The sequence below is a fragment of the Belonocnema kinseyi genome, chromosome 4 (assembly GCF_010883055.1).
Source record: "Belonocnema kinseyi isolate 2016_QV_RU_SX_M_011 chromosome 4, B_treatae_v1, whole genome shotgun sequence".
In the NCBI taxonomy this organism is placed as follows: Eukaryota; Metazoa; Arthropoda; class Insecta; order Hymenoptera; family Cynipidae; genus Belonocnema; species Belonocnema kinseyi.
In genome coordinates, this window is record NC_046660.1 from 80,346,353 (window position 1) to 80,365,339 (window position 18,987).

The 18,987-nt window shown below is 35.0% G+C and overlaps 1 protein-coding gene across 1 annotated transcript in view; it reads left to right on the forward strand.

The window, feature by feature from the left end:
- LOC117170971 (dynein heavy chain 3, axonemal) overlaps positions 1-15,963 on the forward strand; it is a 20,617-nt gene extending 4,654 nt beyond the window's left edge. Inside the window, exons 4-14 of the mRNA XM_033358014.1 lie at positions 2,086-2,448; positions 2,510-2,720; positions 2,806-3,033; positions 3,136-6,446; positions 6,518-7,031; positions 7,102-7,407; positions 7,485-10,643; positions 10,701-12,581; positions 12,660-12,817; positions 12,950-13,718; positions 15,538-15,963. Coding sequence (XP_033213905.1) covers positions 2,086-2,448; positions 2,510-2,720; positions 2,806-3,033; positions 3,136-6,446; positions 6,518-7,031; positions 7,102-7,407; positions 7,485-10,643; positions 10,701-12,581; positions 12,660-12,817; positions 12,950-13,718; positions 15,538-15,834 — 11,197 coding nt within the window. The 3' untranslated portion in view covers positions 15,835-15,963. The remainder of the gene's footprint in view (positions 1-2,085; positions 2,449-2,509; positions 2,721-2,805; positions 3,034-3,135; positions 6,447-6,517; positions 7,032-7,101; positions 7,408-7,484; positions 10,644-10,700; positions 12,582-12,659; positions 12,818-12,949; positions 13,719-15,537) is intronic.
- Positions 15,964-18,987: the final 3,024 nt, after the last annotated feature.

The following is an 18,987-nucleotide window of genomic DNA, read 5'->3' on the forward strand; positions in this document are numbered from 1 at the left end:
AGGAAATTGGAATGGAATTTGGGTTAGACAAATGCGCCTAGGTTTATTTGAAGCGAGGAAAACTTAATGGCATCCCTGAAGATCCTGAGCTCGTTGATAGAAACGCCATACGACATCTTTGCGCTGGAGATACTTATACATACCTGGGCGTGCCACAGAGCCGCATTCAGTTTGTGACATCTATAAAGGATACTCTCCGAAGCAGATACAAACGTCTCATCCGACAGATTTGGTCTTCCGAACTGTCGGCGAGGAACAAAGTATCTGCAACGAACATGCTTGCCGTCCCGGTACTACTCTATTCATTTGGAGTAGTTCCATGGACGAAGAACGAGCTCAGATCTCTTGATATCGGGACAAGAAAGTTTATGCACATGAACAAAAGCATGCATCTTAAGTCTTCCGTTCCGCGACTGTACATCTCATGCCGTCAAGGGGGTCGCGGAATATTGAGTCTTGAAGGTCTTCACAACAGGATTATTCTGGATACAGCAAATAGAGTTGCAAATGGAAGAGACCCTCTTCTTAAAATGGTCAGGAATCACGAAGAAGTGGGCAAAGGAGCATTTCTATACAAAGCAGCGGAGGAGGCTGCTGAAACAGTCGGACTTGACGTCCGACATTTTGAGTCACATTTTGAGCCAAGACATTCCCGACAACAGCTGCAGGGCGTGCCATGCACACCCCGAGCAATTAGCTCACATACTATCTAGTTGTCCAACACACGCGGGAACGACCTACATTCAAATGCACAATGCGGCACTAAGAGTGCTTTATTGCCATCTCTGTCACTCCTACGGCATTCACCTTAATATCGCTCCTCTAAATGCTCCTAGGGAAATTGAGTCAATTGTCGAGAATAGGAAGTGTCGCATATACTGGAACTTTATAATCTCGACAATTGTTTCTGTTGCTCACTCGAGGCCTGACATGGTTCTTCTTGACTTCGAGAAGCGAACCATGTTCGTTATCGAATTTTCGGCACTAGCTGACAAAAACATCATAGCCAAGGAGAATGAAATGAAAGAGAGGTATCGAGACCTTATAAGGGAGTTGCAACGATTGTACCCGGAATATTCTGTTAAACTGGTCGTCCTTTTCATCGACGCTCTTGGAGGTGCCAAGCTTTCACTTGCTAATAGCCTAAAAAGCATCCCTGCATGTCAACAATATGCTAGAACACTTGCGGGAAAAACGCAGAAGGCGGTTGTCCTTGGGTCACTCCGTGTTCTTAGGGTGCACGAGGCTTTTGCTGGATCGTCGTATTGATTCCTTTACAGACTGTAACCACCTATCTCACGGTTGTGAGACGTGGTTGTGGCTGAAATTTTACCCCGATTTCGCTGGAAGCGGGTGCAATTTTTCAGATTAGCACCCGCTCCCGGCGATATCCTGCGGTTGTCCTTATGACAAATTTTTAATTATATATATATATATATAGAGAGAGAGAGAGAGAAATCTGATATTTCTTGATTTCCCGAAAAATTTATTAAGTCACCTCTATCTTTTTAAACCTCTTAAAATTATATCTTCAAAAGTTCTAGTACATTCTTTAAACCCGCATGAAAATTTTTGTTAAATCCCTTAAAATTATACAAATCCTTTGAAATTTCATAATCTCTTAAAAGACCTTGGATTCTTTTAAAACACCCTTAAATATTTCAAATTCTTCGTAATATTCTGAAATTCCTTCAAACTTTTAAAGCTCTTAAAAATTCTTTGGATGTTTCAAAAATAACCTAAAATCCTCGAAATTTTTAAAAATACCGTAATATCTTTAAAATCCTTTGGAAGCCCTTTAAATTGTTGAAATATATTCCGAATTGCTTGGAATCTTCTAAAATACCATAAAATAATTCAAATCATTTGCATTATCTTGAAATCCCTTGAAACTTTTTAAAGTTGTTAAAGATTCCTTGGTATTTTTAACAATACTCTACAATCTTGAAACCCCTGTGAAATCCCTTTGAGTGATTGAAATCTGTTAAAAATATGAGGAATATTTTTAAATACCCTAAAATACCATTCACATCTTCAAGCTTTAAAAGATACCCTAATTTATATTTCTTAACTTAATAATTTTAGATATGACACGATGATGATTATCAGAATCGATGACTTCGGAACGCTTCCAATCCCTGCTTTCGAGATACAATCAACAGTAAATTCCCTCTGTCGAGCAGCAAGTGTAAAACTTTTAAAGGAATGGCTCGCGGATGTTGCAGAAATATTTCTTGAAAAGCAAAGTTCTTGGTCAAATTACTTTGAAAAGAGTACTACAGCCTCGACCGTACAGATTGAAAAATATTTCCGGAGTGTAAATGTCATTCTATCGAAGCAATTACGTTCAACGGTCATGAAAACTTTGAAGCATTTAAGGGACTTTTTTGTACAATACAATGATGGAAACAATTTCTCTGGTGACTACGAAGACCTAATGTTTACTCGGTAAGTACGAAATTTTCGTTTTCAATTTCAGAATGTTATTTTTCTAATTATCTTCATTTAGAACTCCTTTCATGACGATCGCAGTGAAACCAAAAATGGGAACTAAAGAGTTAATGTGTACACCGAGCGTTTTTGAAATGCACAAAAGATTATCAGCTTGCTTCGATAGAATCATTTCTGTCGCTCGAAAAGTTCCAAAAATCGAAACGATTTTATTTCCCGAATTAGAATGTGAGGAGTTCCTTTTTCCTATTTTTAGAGAAGAGGAAGAGGTAAATGAAAGTATTTTTCCTGGTTGGAAACAATTTTATTTTAAATATCATTTCAATAATAATTTAACTTTTAAAACTATTTAAGGTAACTGACATAATCAAAGAAACTCTGGATGCTGTTGCTTATAATATGTATGGTCCAGACTTATACCTTAATTGTTACAATAATCTTCTCTACATAATCGATGGATCAGCCAAAAAAAGTTTGGATGAATATTTTAAAATTGACCCTTTCCCCTCCTTGCGAGAATTCGGACACAGGATTGAAGATCTTGATGAGCTTAGCAAAGAAATATGCCTTTTTCGTAATAAGGTCTGTTTTAAATATTGATTCCCCATAGAAGTTTATTATAATTCATGATTATTTTTGATTTTCAATCATAGCCATATGCAAGAATTCTAATCTGTATTTCAGATCCCTTTGAACCTCGTGGAAGTGGACTGTTCCCTCGTGAACGAATCAATGCGCCAAGTTCTCTTCAACCTTCGAACAACAATTTGCAATTATTTCCTCAATGAACTAAGAACCAACAATTATGATCTCTGCAGGGTCTTCGACGAAATAGCAGGTAGAATTTCAGGAATGCCGGAAACAACGCTACAAGTCGTGGAACTGATAAACTACCTCAACGAGAGTAGAGACGCAACCATGTTCAATCTACGAGGCGATCTTGTACGATCAGCAGAGCTGATTTTATTTCTTTTTGACTACCAAGCTCCCATCGACGAAGATATTAATTTAAACACCAGAACCTTGACCTGGCCAAAGGAAATGGAAACCATTATGGATCTTGCGAATGTCCGATTGAACATGAGAAAAGAATTCGTAGAAGGTGTCCTCAGGGTCAGAAGAGACAACTTCGAACAGAGAATCCGCAGAATTCAAGAAGTTATAGATCAGTTTAAGAAAAGGGACCCGCCAGTTCTCACAATGGAAGAAATGGAGGAAGCGACGGCCGAAATCGAAGAGATTTCTCAGGAAATGGCTGATATTGTGAAAGAAGCTGAACGAATCAACGAAGAGGAGGTACTTCTTGATTTGGAACAGAGTCCTTATATTACTTTACCAGGAATGTCATCCACCGTTGATACCTTTGACAAACTTTGGCACACAGTTCTGTCTTTTCATCGGAACTACGAAAAGTGGTATTACGGACCGTTCGAAGGTCTTGATTCCGAAGCAGTTCTTGAAGAAACAGACAACACCTGGAGAACTTTGTACAAACTTTCAAGAGTTCTTACAGACGTAGCTGGTGCTCGAAGAATTGCAGAAATGGTCAGAGGAAAGGTGGAGAAGTTCAAGCAGTTCATTCCAGTTTTGCAAACTATTTGCAATCCCGGTCTCCAACCTAGGCACTGGAATCAAATTAGTAAAGTCGTTGGAGTAACCATAGTGCCCACAAAAACAAGCAGTCTTTCGCAAATGATAGACTATGGTCTACCGGTTCACATAAATCAATTGGAAGAAATATCCTCTGCTGCTACGAAAGAACATGCGCTTGAGAAGAATTTGAGAAAGATGCAAGAGGAGTGGCAGCAGATATTCTTTGATTTGAGTCCCTATAGAGAAACTGGGGTTTCAGTTTTATCTGCTGTTGATGATATTCAAGTTTTGCTTGACGATCATATTCTAAAAGCTCAAACTATGAGAGGATCACCGTTCATCAAGGCTTTTGAGGAGGAGATGCAATCTTGGGAAGAAAAACTGATCCTGATGCAAGACATCATTGATCAGTGGTTGACTTGCCAGGCGACTTGGATGTACCTAGAACCCATATTCAGCAGTGAAGACATAATGAGGCAGATGCCAGCGGAAGCTAAAAGTTTCCGAAAGGTCGACAAAATCTGGAGAGACATCATGAAACACGTGATGGAGCACCAAAAAGTCACAGAAGCGACTGACATGCCGAAAATGCTCGAACAGTTCAAACTTTGTAACCAGTTGTTGGATGAGATTCAGAAAGGATTGAATGACTATCTTGAGAAAAAGAGACTCTATTTTCCGAGATTTTTCTTCCTTTCCAATGATGAATTGCTCGAAATTTTATCTGAAACGAGAGATCCTCAGAGGGTGCAACCCCACTTGAAGAAATGTTTTGAGGGTATTTGCAGCTTGCGTTTCACAAAAGATGAAGAGATTATTGGAATGTTGTCAGATGAGGAAGAATACGTTCCGATGAGTATGAAAATTTATCCAGCTGATGCAAAAGGGATGGTGGAGAGATGGCTCTGTCAGGTTGAAGAACAGATGCGAAATTCTTTGAGAGATATTGCTCAAGATAGTATTATTGCTTACTTCAATAACATTAGAGAAGAGTGGATTTTATCCTGGCCGGGACAAATTGTCCTCTGCGCAAGTCAAATTCACTGGACATGTGAAGTAGTTGATTCTTTTGAGAACAACTCTACGGCAGATGTTCTAGCAAAATGTAGTTCTCAGATAGACAAAACTGTGAGTTTAGTCAAAGGAAAATTGGAACCGGGTGCTAGAATAACTCTGAATGCGCTGATCGTAATTGATGTACATGCTAGAGATGTGGTCAAACTTTTAGTAGAGACCAAAGTCCAAAATGCGATGGACTTTAATTGGATTTCCCAATTGCGATATTACTGGTTGGATGCGAGCATCACTGTCTCGATGATCACTACAGATGTTGCTTATGGATTCGAGTATCTTGGAAACTCCGCTAGATTGGTGATCACACCTCTAACTGATAGATGTTACCGGACTCTGATGGGAGCGTTGAAGCTTAATCTTGGCGGAGCTCCTGAAGGACCAGCAGGAACAGGAAAGACGGAAACTTGTAAAGATTTAGCGAAAGCAGTTGCTAAACAGTGTGTGGTTTTCAATTGTTCTGAAGGATTAGATTACAAAGCTATGGGAAAATTCTTTAAAGGTCTTGCACAAGCTGGCGCCTGGTCCTGTTTCGATGAGTTTAATCGAATCGACCTGGAAGTTCTATCAGTGATAGCTCAACAGATTCTGACGATTCAAATGGCGATAGGAATGAGAGTCGAACGTTTTATGTTTGAAGGAACGGAACTTAAACTAAATCCGACATGTAATGTTTTCATAACAATGAATCCTGGTTATGCTGGTCGTCAAGAACTACCCGATAATCTGAAAGTTCTCTTCCGAACAGTCGCTATGATGGTTCCAGATTACGGAATGATAGGAGAAATTACTCTTTATTCCTACGGATTTGTAGACGCAAGAAGCCTCGCTGACAAAATTGTACATACTTATAAACTTTGCTCGGAACAACTTAGTTCGCAGAGTCACTATGATTATGGAATGAGAGCTGTAAAGACAGTTTTGACAGCTGCTGGTCATTTGAAATTAAAATATACTAAGCAGGATGAATCAGTTCTTGTTTTAAGAGCGATAGTGGATGTAAATCTGCCCAAATTCCTGGCTCAGGATGTTCCGTTGTTCAATGGAATTTACAGTGATTTGTTTCCTGGAATTGATTTGCCGAATCCTGACCGAGAAGAGTTGATGCAACTTCTCATAAATAATTTAAAGAAGAAAAATCTCCAGGCAACACCATGGTATGTTGATAAGATCATCCAGATTTATGAAATGATTTTAGTTAGACATGGATTGATGATTGTTGGCGAACCACTCGGAGGAAAAACTGAGGCTTATCAGACATTGGCAGCAGCTTTGGGGGATCTATACATGTCCAAGAATCCAGTCATGCGAGAGTTTCGGACCATTTACAGGTAATATTGTAAATTCATTTCAAATTTAGGAAAAATTAGTAATATTTTTGCTTTTGTATTTTTTTAAACAGAATCATCAATCCGAAAGCAATTACTTTAGCACAGTTGTATGGGAGTTTTGATCCAGCTTCTCATGAGTGGAGCGATGGTGTCCTGGCCAATACGTTCAGAGAATTTGCTCAATCTATATCAGTAGATCGCAAATGGATTCTCTTCGATGGTCCAGTGGATGCCGTTTGGATAGAAAATATGAATACCGTTCTCGATGACAATAAAAAACTTTGTTTAATGTCTGGAGAGATAATTCAGATGTCTAACAAGATGAATATGATTTTTGAACCAGCAGATCTTGAACATGCTTCGCCTGCTACTGTCAGCAGATGTGGAATGATTTATTTGGAACCTTCGCAACTAGGTTGGGGGGCTTTCTATGAATCCTACAAAAAGAATCTAAAGGAAAAATTACTTGTGGAACAATATGAACTGGTTCTTGAAATCGTAGACTGGTTAACGAAACCGGTTTTAGATTTCATTAAATACAATTGCAGGTGTTTCATAGAAACTTCAGATCTTCATATGTTTTTGGTAAATGAATTTTTTCAAACTGATTCATTTTTTTCATCGATGTTATCTACATAATTATTTTTATGTCTAGTCTTTTACGAGAATGCTGAGTACGCTCTTGGAAGGAGAAAGTCAAGTGAGCACAGTCTGGCTTCAATGCATATTGTTATTTAGCGTTGCCTGGGGATTTTGTCCAACCTTAGTGAGCGACAGTAGAAAAACTTTCGATAATTACTTTCGATCTTTATTAATGGGAATGGTGGAAGAATATCCTAAACCAAAAGCATTCAAATTAACAAAGCAGCAGCTTTTTCCGGAAAGAGGTACTGTTTTCGAGTGGGTTTATGACAAGAGGAATAATGGTAGCTGGATATCTTGGATGGACACAATGGCGCCAGTAAGTTGCAACCTTTCCTAAATAGGCTTATCAAAATAATAAAAATTGATCATTAAATTGTTCAATTTCTATTACAGTTGAACTTACCTCCAACCGCAAAAATCAGCGACCTCATCATCCAAACCAACGAAATGTCCATGCAAAGATTCTTTATAGCAAGTCTACTTCCAAGATCAATCCCAATTCTCTTTGTCGGGCCAACAGGAACAGGAAAATCTGCAATAGTCCTAAACTACATGCTCTCTCTCCCTAAAGAAAAGTTTGTTCAAAATGTAGTAAATTTCAGTGCTCGAACGAGTGCATCCCAAACCCAGGATACAATCATGTCAAAGTTGGATAGAAGAAGAAAAGGAGTTTATGGTCCTGCAATGGGGAAAAAATGTGTCCTGTTTGTTGATGACCTCAGTATGCCGCAAAAAGAAACATATGGAGCTCAACCGCCGATAGAACTCCTACGTCAGTGGATAGATCACGGCCACTGGTTTCATCCTAAAGATACAACGATGTTGTATCTTGTAGATATTCTCATGATAACTGCAATGACACCACCAGGAGGTGGTTCAAATATCGTAACCTCTAGGTTAACTCGTCACATGCATTTAATTGGCATCGATTCTTTCGAAGATGCGACAATGACCAGAATATTCAGTTCCATTCTTGAATGGCACTTCGCAAAAGGTTTTGAAGAAAAAGTATCGAGACTTGGAAAAATGCTGGTATCAGCAACAATGGAGGTCTTCCAAGAGGCGATCAAAAACTTTCTCCCAATACCAGCAAAAAGTCATTATCTTTTTAATCTTCGAGATTTTAGTAGAGTCATCAGTGGTGTGATTTTAGTTCCAGCCTCCAGAATGAAGAATCCAGATAAGCTGATCAAACTCTGGGTTCATGAGGTCTATCGAGTCTTCCACGATCGTCTAGTAGATGAAGAAGATCGAGAAACTCTGTTCAAAATAGTCAGACAAACGTGCTATACTCAGCTTCGTCAGCCTCTTGAAAAGATTTTGGAAAATCTTATGAAAGAAGGAGAAAGTACCATCAATAGGGCGCACATTCGAGACCTATATTTTGGAAATTATATGGAACCAGATGCTGATCCTAAGATATACGACGAAGTTGCTGATCTTAATGACCTTCAAGAAAAAATGGACTACTATCTATCAGAGTACAATATGGTCTCCAAGACTCCGATGTCTTTGGTTCTTTTCAGATATGCTATCGAGCACATATCCCGAATTTCAAGAATCCTTCTCCAGGACGCTGGACATGCACTTCTGGTAGGAATGGGTGGATCTGGTAGAAATTCTTGTGCAAAGTTAGCAACAAGTATGTGTGAATACATGATGCAACAGATTGAAATCACAAGGAATTATGGACCCAATGAATGGAGGGATGATTTGAAAGCACTGCTGCTAAAAGTAGGAAACAATGGTAAGCCAACTGTTTTTCTCTTCGGTGATAATCAGATCAAGGACGAGTCTTTTGTAGAGGATATAAATATGGTTTTAAACACTGGAGACGTTCCGAATCTTTATGCGTCAGATGAAAAAGCAGAAATTCTTGAAAAAATGATGGCAACAATAAGAGAAAGTGGGATGAAGAAAGTAGAAACTACACCGATGGCACTCTACAATTTGTTCATTGAAAGGGTCAGAAAAAATCTTCACATCATTTTAACTATGTCGCCTATCGGTGATGCATTCAGGGTGAGGCTAAGAATGTTCCCCTCTCTTATAAACTGTTGTACAATAGATTGGTACACTGCCTGGCCAGAGGATGCTTTAGAAAGAGTAGCGCAAATGTTTCTCAAAGATTTGAGTATTGAGTCAGATGTTCGGGATAAATGTGTAGTCATCTGTAAACAGTTCCACACGAGTATAGATAAGGCTAGTCAGGATTATTACAGAACTCAACGTCGGAGGAACTACGTCACACCGACCAGTTTTCTTCAACTGATCAAGTCTTTGTACAAGTTTTATGGACAGAAGGTTGATCAGATAACGAAACAGCAAAATCGGTATGAAACTGGTTTGGAGAAATTGGACTTTGCAGCTGGTCAAGTAGCAGTTATGCAGGATGAACTGCACGCTTTGCAGCCTAAGTTAGTGGCTCAGTCACAGCTTAGTGATAAGCTGATGATAAAAATTGAACAAGATACTGTCAACGTGGAAGCTAAGAAGGAAGTTGTCGCAGCTGATGAAGCTTTGGCTAATGAAGCTGCAGCTGCATCTCAGGCTATTAAAGATGACTGCGAAAGTGACTTGGCCGAGGCGACACCAGCTTTAGAAGCTGCTTTAGCAGCTTTGGATACTCTAAAACCTGCAGATATCACTATAGTCAAGTCAATGAAAAATCCACCTGCTGGAGTCCGATTAGTTATGGAAGCTGTTTGCGTCCTAAAGGGTATCAAGCCTGACAGGGTTCAGGATCTAGCAACAACTCAAACAGTAGAAGATTACTGGCCAGCTTCCATTAGAATGCTCGGAGACATGAAGTTCCTTGAGAGTCTGAGAACCTTTGATAAGGACAGTATTCCTCCAGCAAATATGAAGAAAATCAGAGACAGATATATGAATGATAGAGGATTCAAGCCAGAGGTTATCAAAAAGGTTTCTACGGCTTGTGAAGGTATCTGTAAGTGGGTTCGAGCCATGGAGGTTTACGATCGAGTGATTAAAGTAGTGGCTCCTAAAAAGGCGATGCTGGCTGAGGCTGAAGGTAAACTTGCAGTTCAGATGGAAATGTTGAACGCAAAGAGGGCTCTTCTGCAAGAAGTTACTGGCAAACTTCAGCAGCTGAATGATGAGTTTGCGGAGTGTATGCGGGAAAAAAAGAAACTTGAGGATGCGATTGAATTATGTATGCAGAAACTGGATAGAGCAGAAAAGTTATTAGGAGGTTTGGGTGGAGAGAAGGCGAGATGGAGCCAAACTGCAGAGGCTCTGGGTGCTAGTCTAAAAAATGTGATTGGCGATGTCTTGTTAGCTTCTGGTGTAGTTGCTTATTTAGGAGCATTCACAGTGGATTATAGAAACAGTTTGGTGAAGACGTGGCATGATTCTTGTGTGAAAATGGAAATTCCTCGAAGTCAGCAATTCAGTTTAGATGATATTCTTGGAGAACCTGTGGAAATTAGATCATGGTTGATTCATGGATTGCCTGCTGATAATTTTTCGGTGGAGAACGGTATCATTATTAAGAATGCGGATCGCTGGCCTTTAATGATAGATCCTCAGGTATGCGTTATAATATGTCACTTTTAAATTTAAAACCTCATTTTTATTTACTTTTAGGGTCAAGCGAACAAGTGGGTAAAAAGCATGGAAAAGCAGAATAAACTGGCAGTGATAAAACTAACAGATTCTAACTACGTAAGAGTATTAGAAACCGCAATTCAGATGGGACGTCCTGTTCTTCTAGAAAACATTTTGGAAGAAATGGACGCAATTTTGGAACCAGTGCTTTTAAAAAGTATCTACAAACAACAAGGAGTTCTCTACCTCAAATTTGGAGAAGAAGTCTTAGAGTACGATGAGGGTTTTCGATTTTATATCACCACACGTCTACGAAATCCACACTACCTGCCGGAAACTGTTGTCAAAGTGACCCTCTTAAATTTCATGATCACGCCCCAAGGACTTGAGGATCAACTGCTAGGAATTGTTGTTGCCAAAGAACTTCCTGTTTTAGAAGAAAAGAAAAATCAGCTAATCGTGGAAGGTGCAAACAATAAGAGAATATTGAAAGAAATCGAGGACAAGATTCTCGAAGTTCTTTCAACTTCCGAAGGTAACATCCTTGAAGATGAAACAGCTATCAAGATTCTCTCATCTTCAAAGCTTTTGTCAGAAGATATTCAAGCCAAGCAAAAAATCGCCTTAAAAACTGCAAACGAAATTGATGAAGCTCGAAATGGTTACAAAGTAGTCTCTCGACATGGAGCTATTCTTTTTTTCTGCATTTCCGAACTCGCTAATATCGACCCTATGTATCAATATTCTCTACCTTGGTTTATACATCTCTACATCATGGCAATCGCTAATAGTAAGAAATCCGAAAACTTGCAGATTCGAATGCACAATTTGAATGACTACTTCACAGCAAGTATTTACAGAAATATATGTCGCTCTCTCTTCGAAAAGGACAAATTAATATTTTCCTTAGTGCTCTGTATAGGAATTTTGAGAGCAGAAGAAAAGCTGGACGAGGATTTATGGACCTTTTTATTAACAGGAGGTGTAGCTTTGCAAAATACTTATCCAAATCCAGACCCAACTTGGTTGACAGAGAAATCCTGGTCAGAAGTAGTCAGAGCTTCTGGTTTAAACGGTCTTCAGCAACTAAGAAAATCATTTGAAAAATTTTCATCTGAATGGAAGGCCTATTATGATTTACCATATCCTCAGGAACATCCTTTCCCTCCACCATTTAAAAACGAAGATCATGGTTTAAGGAAATTAGTTATCCTGAGATGTGTTAGACCAGATAAACTGGTTTCAGCAACCCAGAGTTTTATAACTCATTACATGGGACAGTCTTTTATAGAACCTCCACCCTTTGATCTTCAGGATTCTTATAATGATTCGAGCAATATTTCACCCCTGGTATTTATTCTTTCTCCTGGCTCTGATCCAATGACTGGATTGATCAAATTCGCCGAGGACAAAGGTATTCTGAAAAAGAATCTTATGTCAATTTCCCTTGGTCAGGGCCAAGGACCAATAGCGGCAGGAATGATATCCAAAGGTATAAAAACTGGAGAGTGGGTAGTTTTGCAAAACTGTCATTTGGCTGAGTCTTGGATGAAGGAATTGGATCGCATTTGTGATGAAGTTATCACTCCGGAAAACACTCATCAGAAATTTAGAATATGGCTAACTAGTTATCCCTCTAAAGCATTTCCTGTTTCTGTTTTACAAAACGGTGTAAAAATGACGAATGAAGCACCCAAAGGATTAAAGAATAATTTACTACGAAGTTATATGAATGATCCTATTTCAGATGTGAAGTTCTTTAAGAATTGTTCAAAGACTGATGAGTGGAGAAGTCTTCTTTTTTCGCTATGCTTTTTTCATGCCGTGGTGCAAGAAAGACGGAAATTCGGACCTTTGGGATGGAATATTCCTTACGAGTTTAACGAATCTGACTTAAGAATCAGTGTTTTGCAATTGCAGGTAAGATTTGTTACTTTTATTTGTCTTGCCCACTTTCTGAAGCTAGTAAGTCCGTATAATATAAGTCTTAACTTTCAGATGTTTTTAAATGATTATGAAAGTGTACCATTGGAAGCACTTCTTTATTTGACTGGTGAATGTAATTACGGAGGTCGAGTTACGGATGATAAGGACAGACGATTATTAAATTCTTTGAATAGAATCTACTATAATGAAAAAGTAACTACTGATCCAAAGTATGTATATTCTTGATATTTCAAATTTTTACTGTGGATACTATTTGTGAAGAATATTCTGTGTTGAAAAAAAGTAATAAACAGATACAGCTCACCTATATTTATTCAATAAATAATTATGTTTTAAATTAGCTACACCTTCTCACCAAGTGGAATTTATCATCTACCGAGAGAAACCAACTACTCTGGATGTCTTAAATATATACGCACTCTCCCAGGAAAGCAGCTGCCAGAAGTTTACGGATTACATGAAAACGCCGATATAACTAAAGATAATAAAGAATCGATGCAGCTTCTTGAAGGCGTTTTATTAACTCAGCTTCAAATCACTAGTGTTGGGGCCGAAGGAAACACAGAAGCTACAGTCGCGAATCTTGCAGCTGATATTTTATCAAAAATGCCACCCCAATTCAATCTTGAATACGTTTCGAAAGAATACCCTGTCCTCTATATGAACAGCATGAATACGGTTTTGCGCCAGGAGCTAATAAGATTCAACAGACTCACTGTTGTGATTAAAAGTACTTTGATAGACATACAAAAAGCCGTCAAAGGTGAAGTGGTAATGTCTCCAGACTTGGAAGAAGTATTTCTTAGCATCAGTATCGGAAAAGTTCCCAGTATCTGGGACAAAAAATCTTATCCCTCGCTCAAACCTCTTGGAAGTTACGTGAACGATTTGCTAGCGAGGATAGCTTTCCTGCAAGATTGGATTGACAATGATGCACCCGTGGTCTTTTGGATATCCGGATTTTTCTTCACGCAATCTTTTTTAACTGGAGTTTTGCAAAACTATGCTCGCAAGACTGCAATACCTATTGATCATTTGGATTTTGAATTTGAAGTCACTTCATTCGAGACGAGTGCTAAAAATAGTCCTTCTACTGGAGTTTATATAAAGGTATATGAATTTATAAATTTTTATTATGGACCGTACTTAAATTACGTAGCATCTTATTTGGGGAAGGGGTGGGGGGGATAAGAAGTTTTGTTACGATTTGTTACGATAGGGGGTCCTTTACTCATTTACGTAGCTTTTGCAAATTCGCAAAAACTTTTTGCTGAAGATTATCTTTTTAGTTATACATTTTATCATTTGGTTGAAAATTCAACAATTTTCTTAAAATTGCTGCTTATAAGTCAATAAAAATATTTTTGAATGAACATTTTACTCTTTTTTCGAAAATTTGTCTTTTTTATTTAAAAATTCACCTGTTTGAGTAGAATTTTAATTTTTCTTCAACAAAAATGCAACTATTTGGATAAAAATTTTTAAATCTTCTTTAAAAAATCTTACTTTTTGGTTAAAAATTCGACTATTTAGCAAAAAATTAACTTCTTGTTCACAATTCTTATTTTGGTGTTTTTTTTTAATTAAAAATTCATCTGTTTTAAGAAAAATTTCATCTTTCATGGAAAATTTCATATTCTCATCCTCAAAAGATAACTGGAATCTTTTTTGGATGAAAATTCAGCTATTAAAAAAATAATTTTTATACAAATTCGTCTGTTTTAAGATAAATTTCATCGTTTTTGAATAAAAATGCAACTATTTGTTAGCCAATGCAACAAATTAATTAAAAAGTAATTCTTTTTAGTTAAAAAATCGTCTTTTTTAGTTGAAAATTCGATTTTTTTAGTAGAAACTTATTCCTTGCTTAAATATTCATATCTTGATCGTCAAAAGTCAACTGAAATTTTTTCTAACAGAAAGTTCTACTATTTTTTTTGAAAATGTATCTTTTTGATTTAAAAGTTTATCTGTTTTAGCAGAATTTTTTTATAAAAAGGTGCAACTTTTTAGTTAAAAATGATTTTTCTTTGCTTGAGTATTCAACTATTTTTGTTTAAAAGATTTGGTTAAATTACTTCATTAAAAAATCACTTTTTTTATTGAAAATTTACATTTCCAGTTGAAAATTCATCTCGCTGGTTAAAAATTTTTATCTATTATATTGAAAATTAAACTTTTTTACAGAAAATTCAACTGCTTTTGTCAAATATAAACTATAATGTTAAACAAATTTGTATTGACGGCTTTTATCTTCAGGGGACAATTTACGTGCTTAGTAGAAAAGCCTGTTTTTGGTATAAAATTAATTTTTTAACTGAAAATGTAACTTTTTCATTTTTTTTTAATTGATCTTTTTTAGTTGAAAATTCTTCTTTTCTAATAAAAAAAAACATTTTCTTGATTTGAAATTCCATTTTTGTTGGTTAAAAATGCATCAGTTTCGTGGAAAATAAATTTTTTGCTGAAAATTCATATTTTTTTGTCAGAAGACTTTATTTTTGTAGGGAAAATTCGTCTTTTGGCTTGAAGGTTCAACAATTTTGATAAACTTTTATTTCTTTCTTCAGGGAAAAATCTTTATTTGTTAAAAATTCATCTTTTTAGTTGAAAAATTATATATTTTTTTTTGGTATAAATTTCCTCTTTTTATGGAAATATAAACTATGTCACTTTTTTATTGGGAATAAACAAGTTTTCAGAAACCCTGCCTCATTCTACTAGCAACAACTAGCAAAATATTTCTTGACACTAAAAATTACGTACAATAAGAGAGGGGAGGGGAGATATTTTGTTATGGTTTGTTACAGAGGGGAGGAGGAATCTTAAAGAGGGTCTATAATCCGTTAAGTAGTTTAAGTACGGCCCTTACATGCTAGAGATGTAAGGTTTTTCTAGCTTTGCAATTGTTATGATTTAAATTTTTCAGGGACTATTTTTAGAAGGTTGCCGATGGAACAGAGAAATTAAAGAGCTGGATGAATCAAAACCTAAAATTATGTTTGATACAGTTCCAATAATATGGTTAAAACCAGGAATTAAGGAAAAATTTCAAATTTCTAATGTTTATTACTGTCCTGTCTACAAAACTAGTGCCAGAAGAGGAGTATTAGCGACTACTGGGCATTCTTCCAATTTTGTTATGTATATTCTTTTAAAAACAAAACTGGAAGAATCGCATTGGACTAATCGGGGAGTGGCATGCTTGTGCCAACTTGATGATTGAAATCTAATTTCGCTGAAATATCGCTTCTTAAACCACGAACAAGAAATATTTTAATTTCTTGCATATTTTAACAAAGTGATCAATATATTATTTATATAGAAAATTTATTTAATGTATGAACTCAGTAATTTTAATATTATATGCTTCGATAAGAGATCTTAACTAAATAAAGTTCTTAGCGACATCTTCAATATTTTTTGAGTCCTTTCATTTTGTCTAGAAGATGAACAGGTATGAACGGTATTATTTTTATATTTTGTTTATAAAAAGTAATTTAAGGTCACAAGCAACATATATTCTTGATAAATAATTATAAATTGTTCAATTTTTTAACCAGAATTTTAATTTTTCGTACAATGTAATATTTTACAGATTTGGATACACATTTCTATTGGAAAACTGCAATAATTAAAATTCAATGAAGCAGTATTCAATTTTAGTTAATTTAATTAAGATATTTTTTACTCGCGAACTAGTTTATTTAGAATCGGATTAATAAAAATGATATGATTGCTTGAAAAATATGAAGAGTGGACAAATTTTCACATATTTGACAAGAAAAACATAAATGAGGAAATAAGTTTTAAATATTCTGGGTTAACATTGCATTAAACAGAGTGTCCAGCGATTCTTTGGAATTAAATTCAAGGTCTTTTTCCAGGTCAAGAAGTCAAGTTTTTCCAGGTCTCCTTTTTTTACATCATATAATGAAATAACCGTTTATTATATATGTAAAAAATGAGCTATTTAATTTTTTATTAGCCAATATATTTATATAAAGCAGAACAACAAATAAACAATTTTTCAATTTTTTGCAAACATTAATCGTCTTTGAAATACTTAAAATCTTTGAAATTTTTAAAATCTTTTTGAATCCGTTGAAACCTCTGGAAGTACTTAAAATCTTTGTGAAAACTTGAGATCTCTGTGAAGTGTTTTAGAATCTTTTTAAATTTTTGTAAAATATTTGAAATCTGAAATCTCTGCGAAATTTTTTGAAATCTTGACATTTTTATGAAATTATTGAAATATTTATTTGTGAAAGCTTTCTTCTGTGGTTGTGCAATTTTTTGTGCTCGTTCGAAGTCATTCAAATGTTTAAAAATCTTTTTAAATTTGTTAATACATTTTGAGTTAGTTCAGTATCCTTAGGAAAAATAAGTATTGGTAAGTATTGGATGTAATACTCTTTTCTCGAAAAAGTGTATTGGAAATCTAATACTTTTTTGCGAAAGAAGTACTGGATCCAATACTTAGAAATACTTCTTTTTCCTCAGGGCATCTTTAAAATATTTTCGGAATCTTTCGTATTCGTTTGAAATTCTAATATTCTTTTGAAAACTGTATTACATTTTTAAGAAATCTGTGAAATATTTGTGAAATCTGTCTGAAATCTTTTGTCTTCATTTGAAATTAATCAAATAAATATGTGTAAACGCTTTTAAAATTCCAGTGATCTGGTTTACTATACCCTTTTAAAAATGTTTTAATTCTTTGACATTTAAGAATTTTTTGGAAATGTTCGAAATCTTTTTAATCTGGTCTTTTGAAATATTTGTGAAATTTTTCTTAAATGTTTGTGAAATGTTTTTCATTCGTTGAAATCACTGAATTATTTTAAATCTTAGTGAAATCTTATAGAATATCTTAAAACCTTTTGAAATCGTTTCGAATCTTCGAAATGTTTTAAAATCTTTGAAATCTTTGGAATTATTGTATTCTTTTGAATTATGTATGAAATTTGTATGAAATATTTAAATATTTGGGAAACCTTGCTGAGATCTTTTGTATTAATTTTAAATCATTAAAACATGTTTAATATTTGTGATTTTCTTTTTTTTTAATCCTATAAATCTGGTTTACTATACCTGTTTCAAAATCTTTTAAAATTCCTATAATCTTTGGAAATGTTCGAAATCTTTGTGAAATCTTTGAAGTCTGGTGTACAAGCCTTTTTTAAATCTATGAAATCTGTTGTACTGCACTCTTTTTCAAATCTTTGAAATCCTTTAAATCTTTTCAAAGTGGTAAAATCTTTCTGAAATTGGTGTGAAATAATTCAAATCTGGTGTACATGCAATTTTTAAAACTTTTTAAGTCCTTGAAATCTTCGTAGAATTTTAAAAACAGTTTAAATATTGAAAACTCTTTGACATTTTTTAAAAACCTTTTGAAATCTATTGAATCATAGAAATTTTCAACTAATAATTTTTATAATTTGTAAGCTGAATGACAAAAACATTATACTTTAACCTTCTATATTAGCGGAGAAGAAATTAAAACGTTATAGAATTATTCACAATATTAAAGTTTATTCATTGCAATCTATAAAATAATTTGTAAAGTCTACAAAAAATGCCTAAAAATCTCTTTATTTATTCTGTAATGAATGAAAGATCAATTACTCGTATATTTTGATAAATAAAAAACATTTCAATATCAAGATTTCTTCTAAACGAGATGTTTCTTTCTTAAAAAACTAAAAAAAATTTAAATTACTTTTCGTATTTCAATAAAATAACTATTTTAAAAGAGAAGAAAAATTTAATTCAACGTTCTCGTGAAAAATTCAATGAAATTACCAGTTTTTCAGGATTAAAAAAAAATTCAAGGAGAATTCCAGGTTTTCAAGGTCGCTGGACACCCTGTTAAAGGGAAAGCTAAAAAAACATTGTATTAAATTTACTTTCATACCAACCGGTACACCGATCATTTCTGATTCTAAAATAAAAACAGTATAATGGTACAGTATTATGATGTAACAGTAAAATTTGGATTTATTTCTTAAATTTATTAAAGTAATTCAAAAGATCTATGGAAATCTATCTGAATAAGCGTAAAAAATTATAACTTATAAGTCAAAATCAATTACATCAGCAAACGAGCAATAACAATACAAATCAACATAGTGACGTAAATACTATACAAATTCAGGTGTCCATAAATCACATGTTGGCTAACATTTGTAGATGTTCTTGTATTGATAATTATTATATTTGTACTTGTACAGAGTTATACTCGAATTCGGAGTAGTTGTAAACAGAAATTCATAATACATTTCTCCTACATAATTTATTAGCTCGAGTACTCTGTTTTCTGTGGATATATTACACTCTGAAATCTAAATATATTTTTAATAGGTAATAAAGTTAT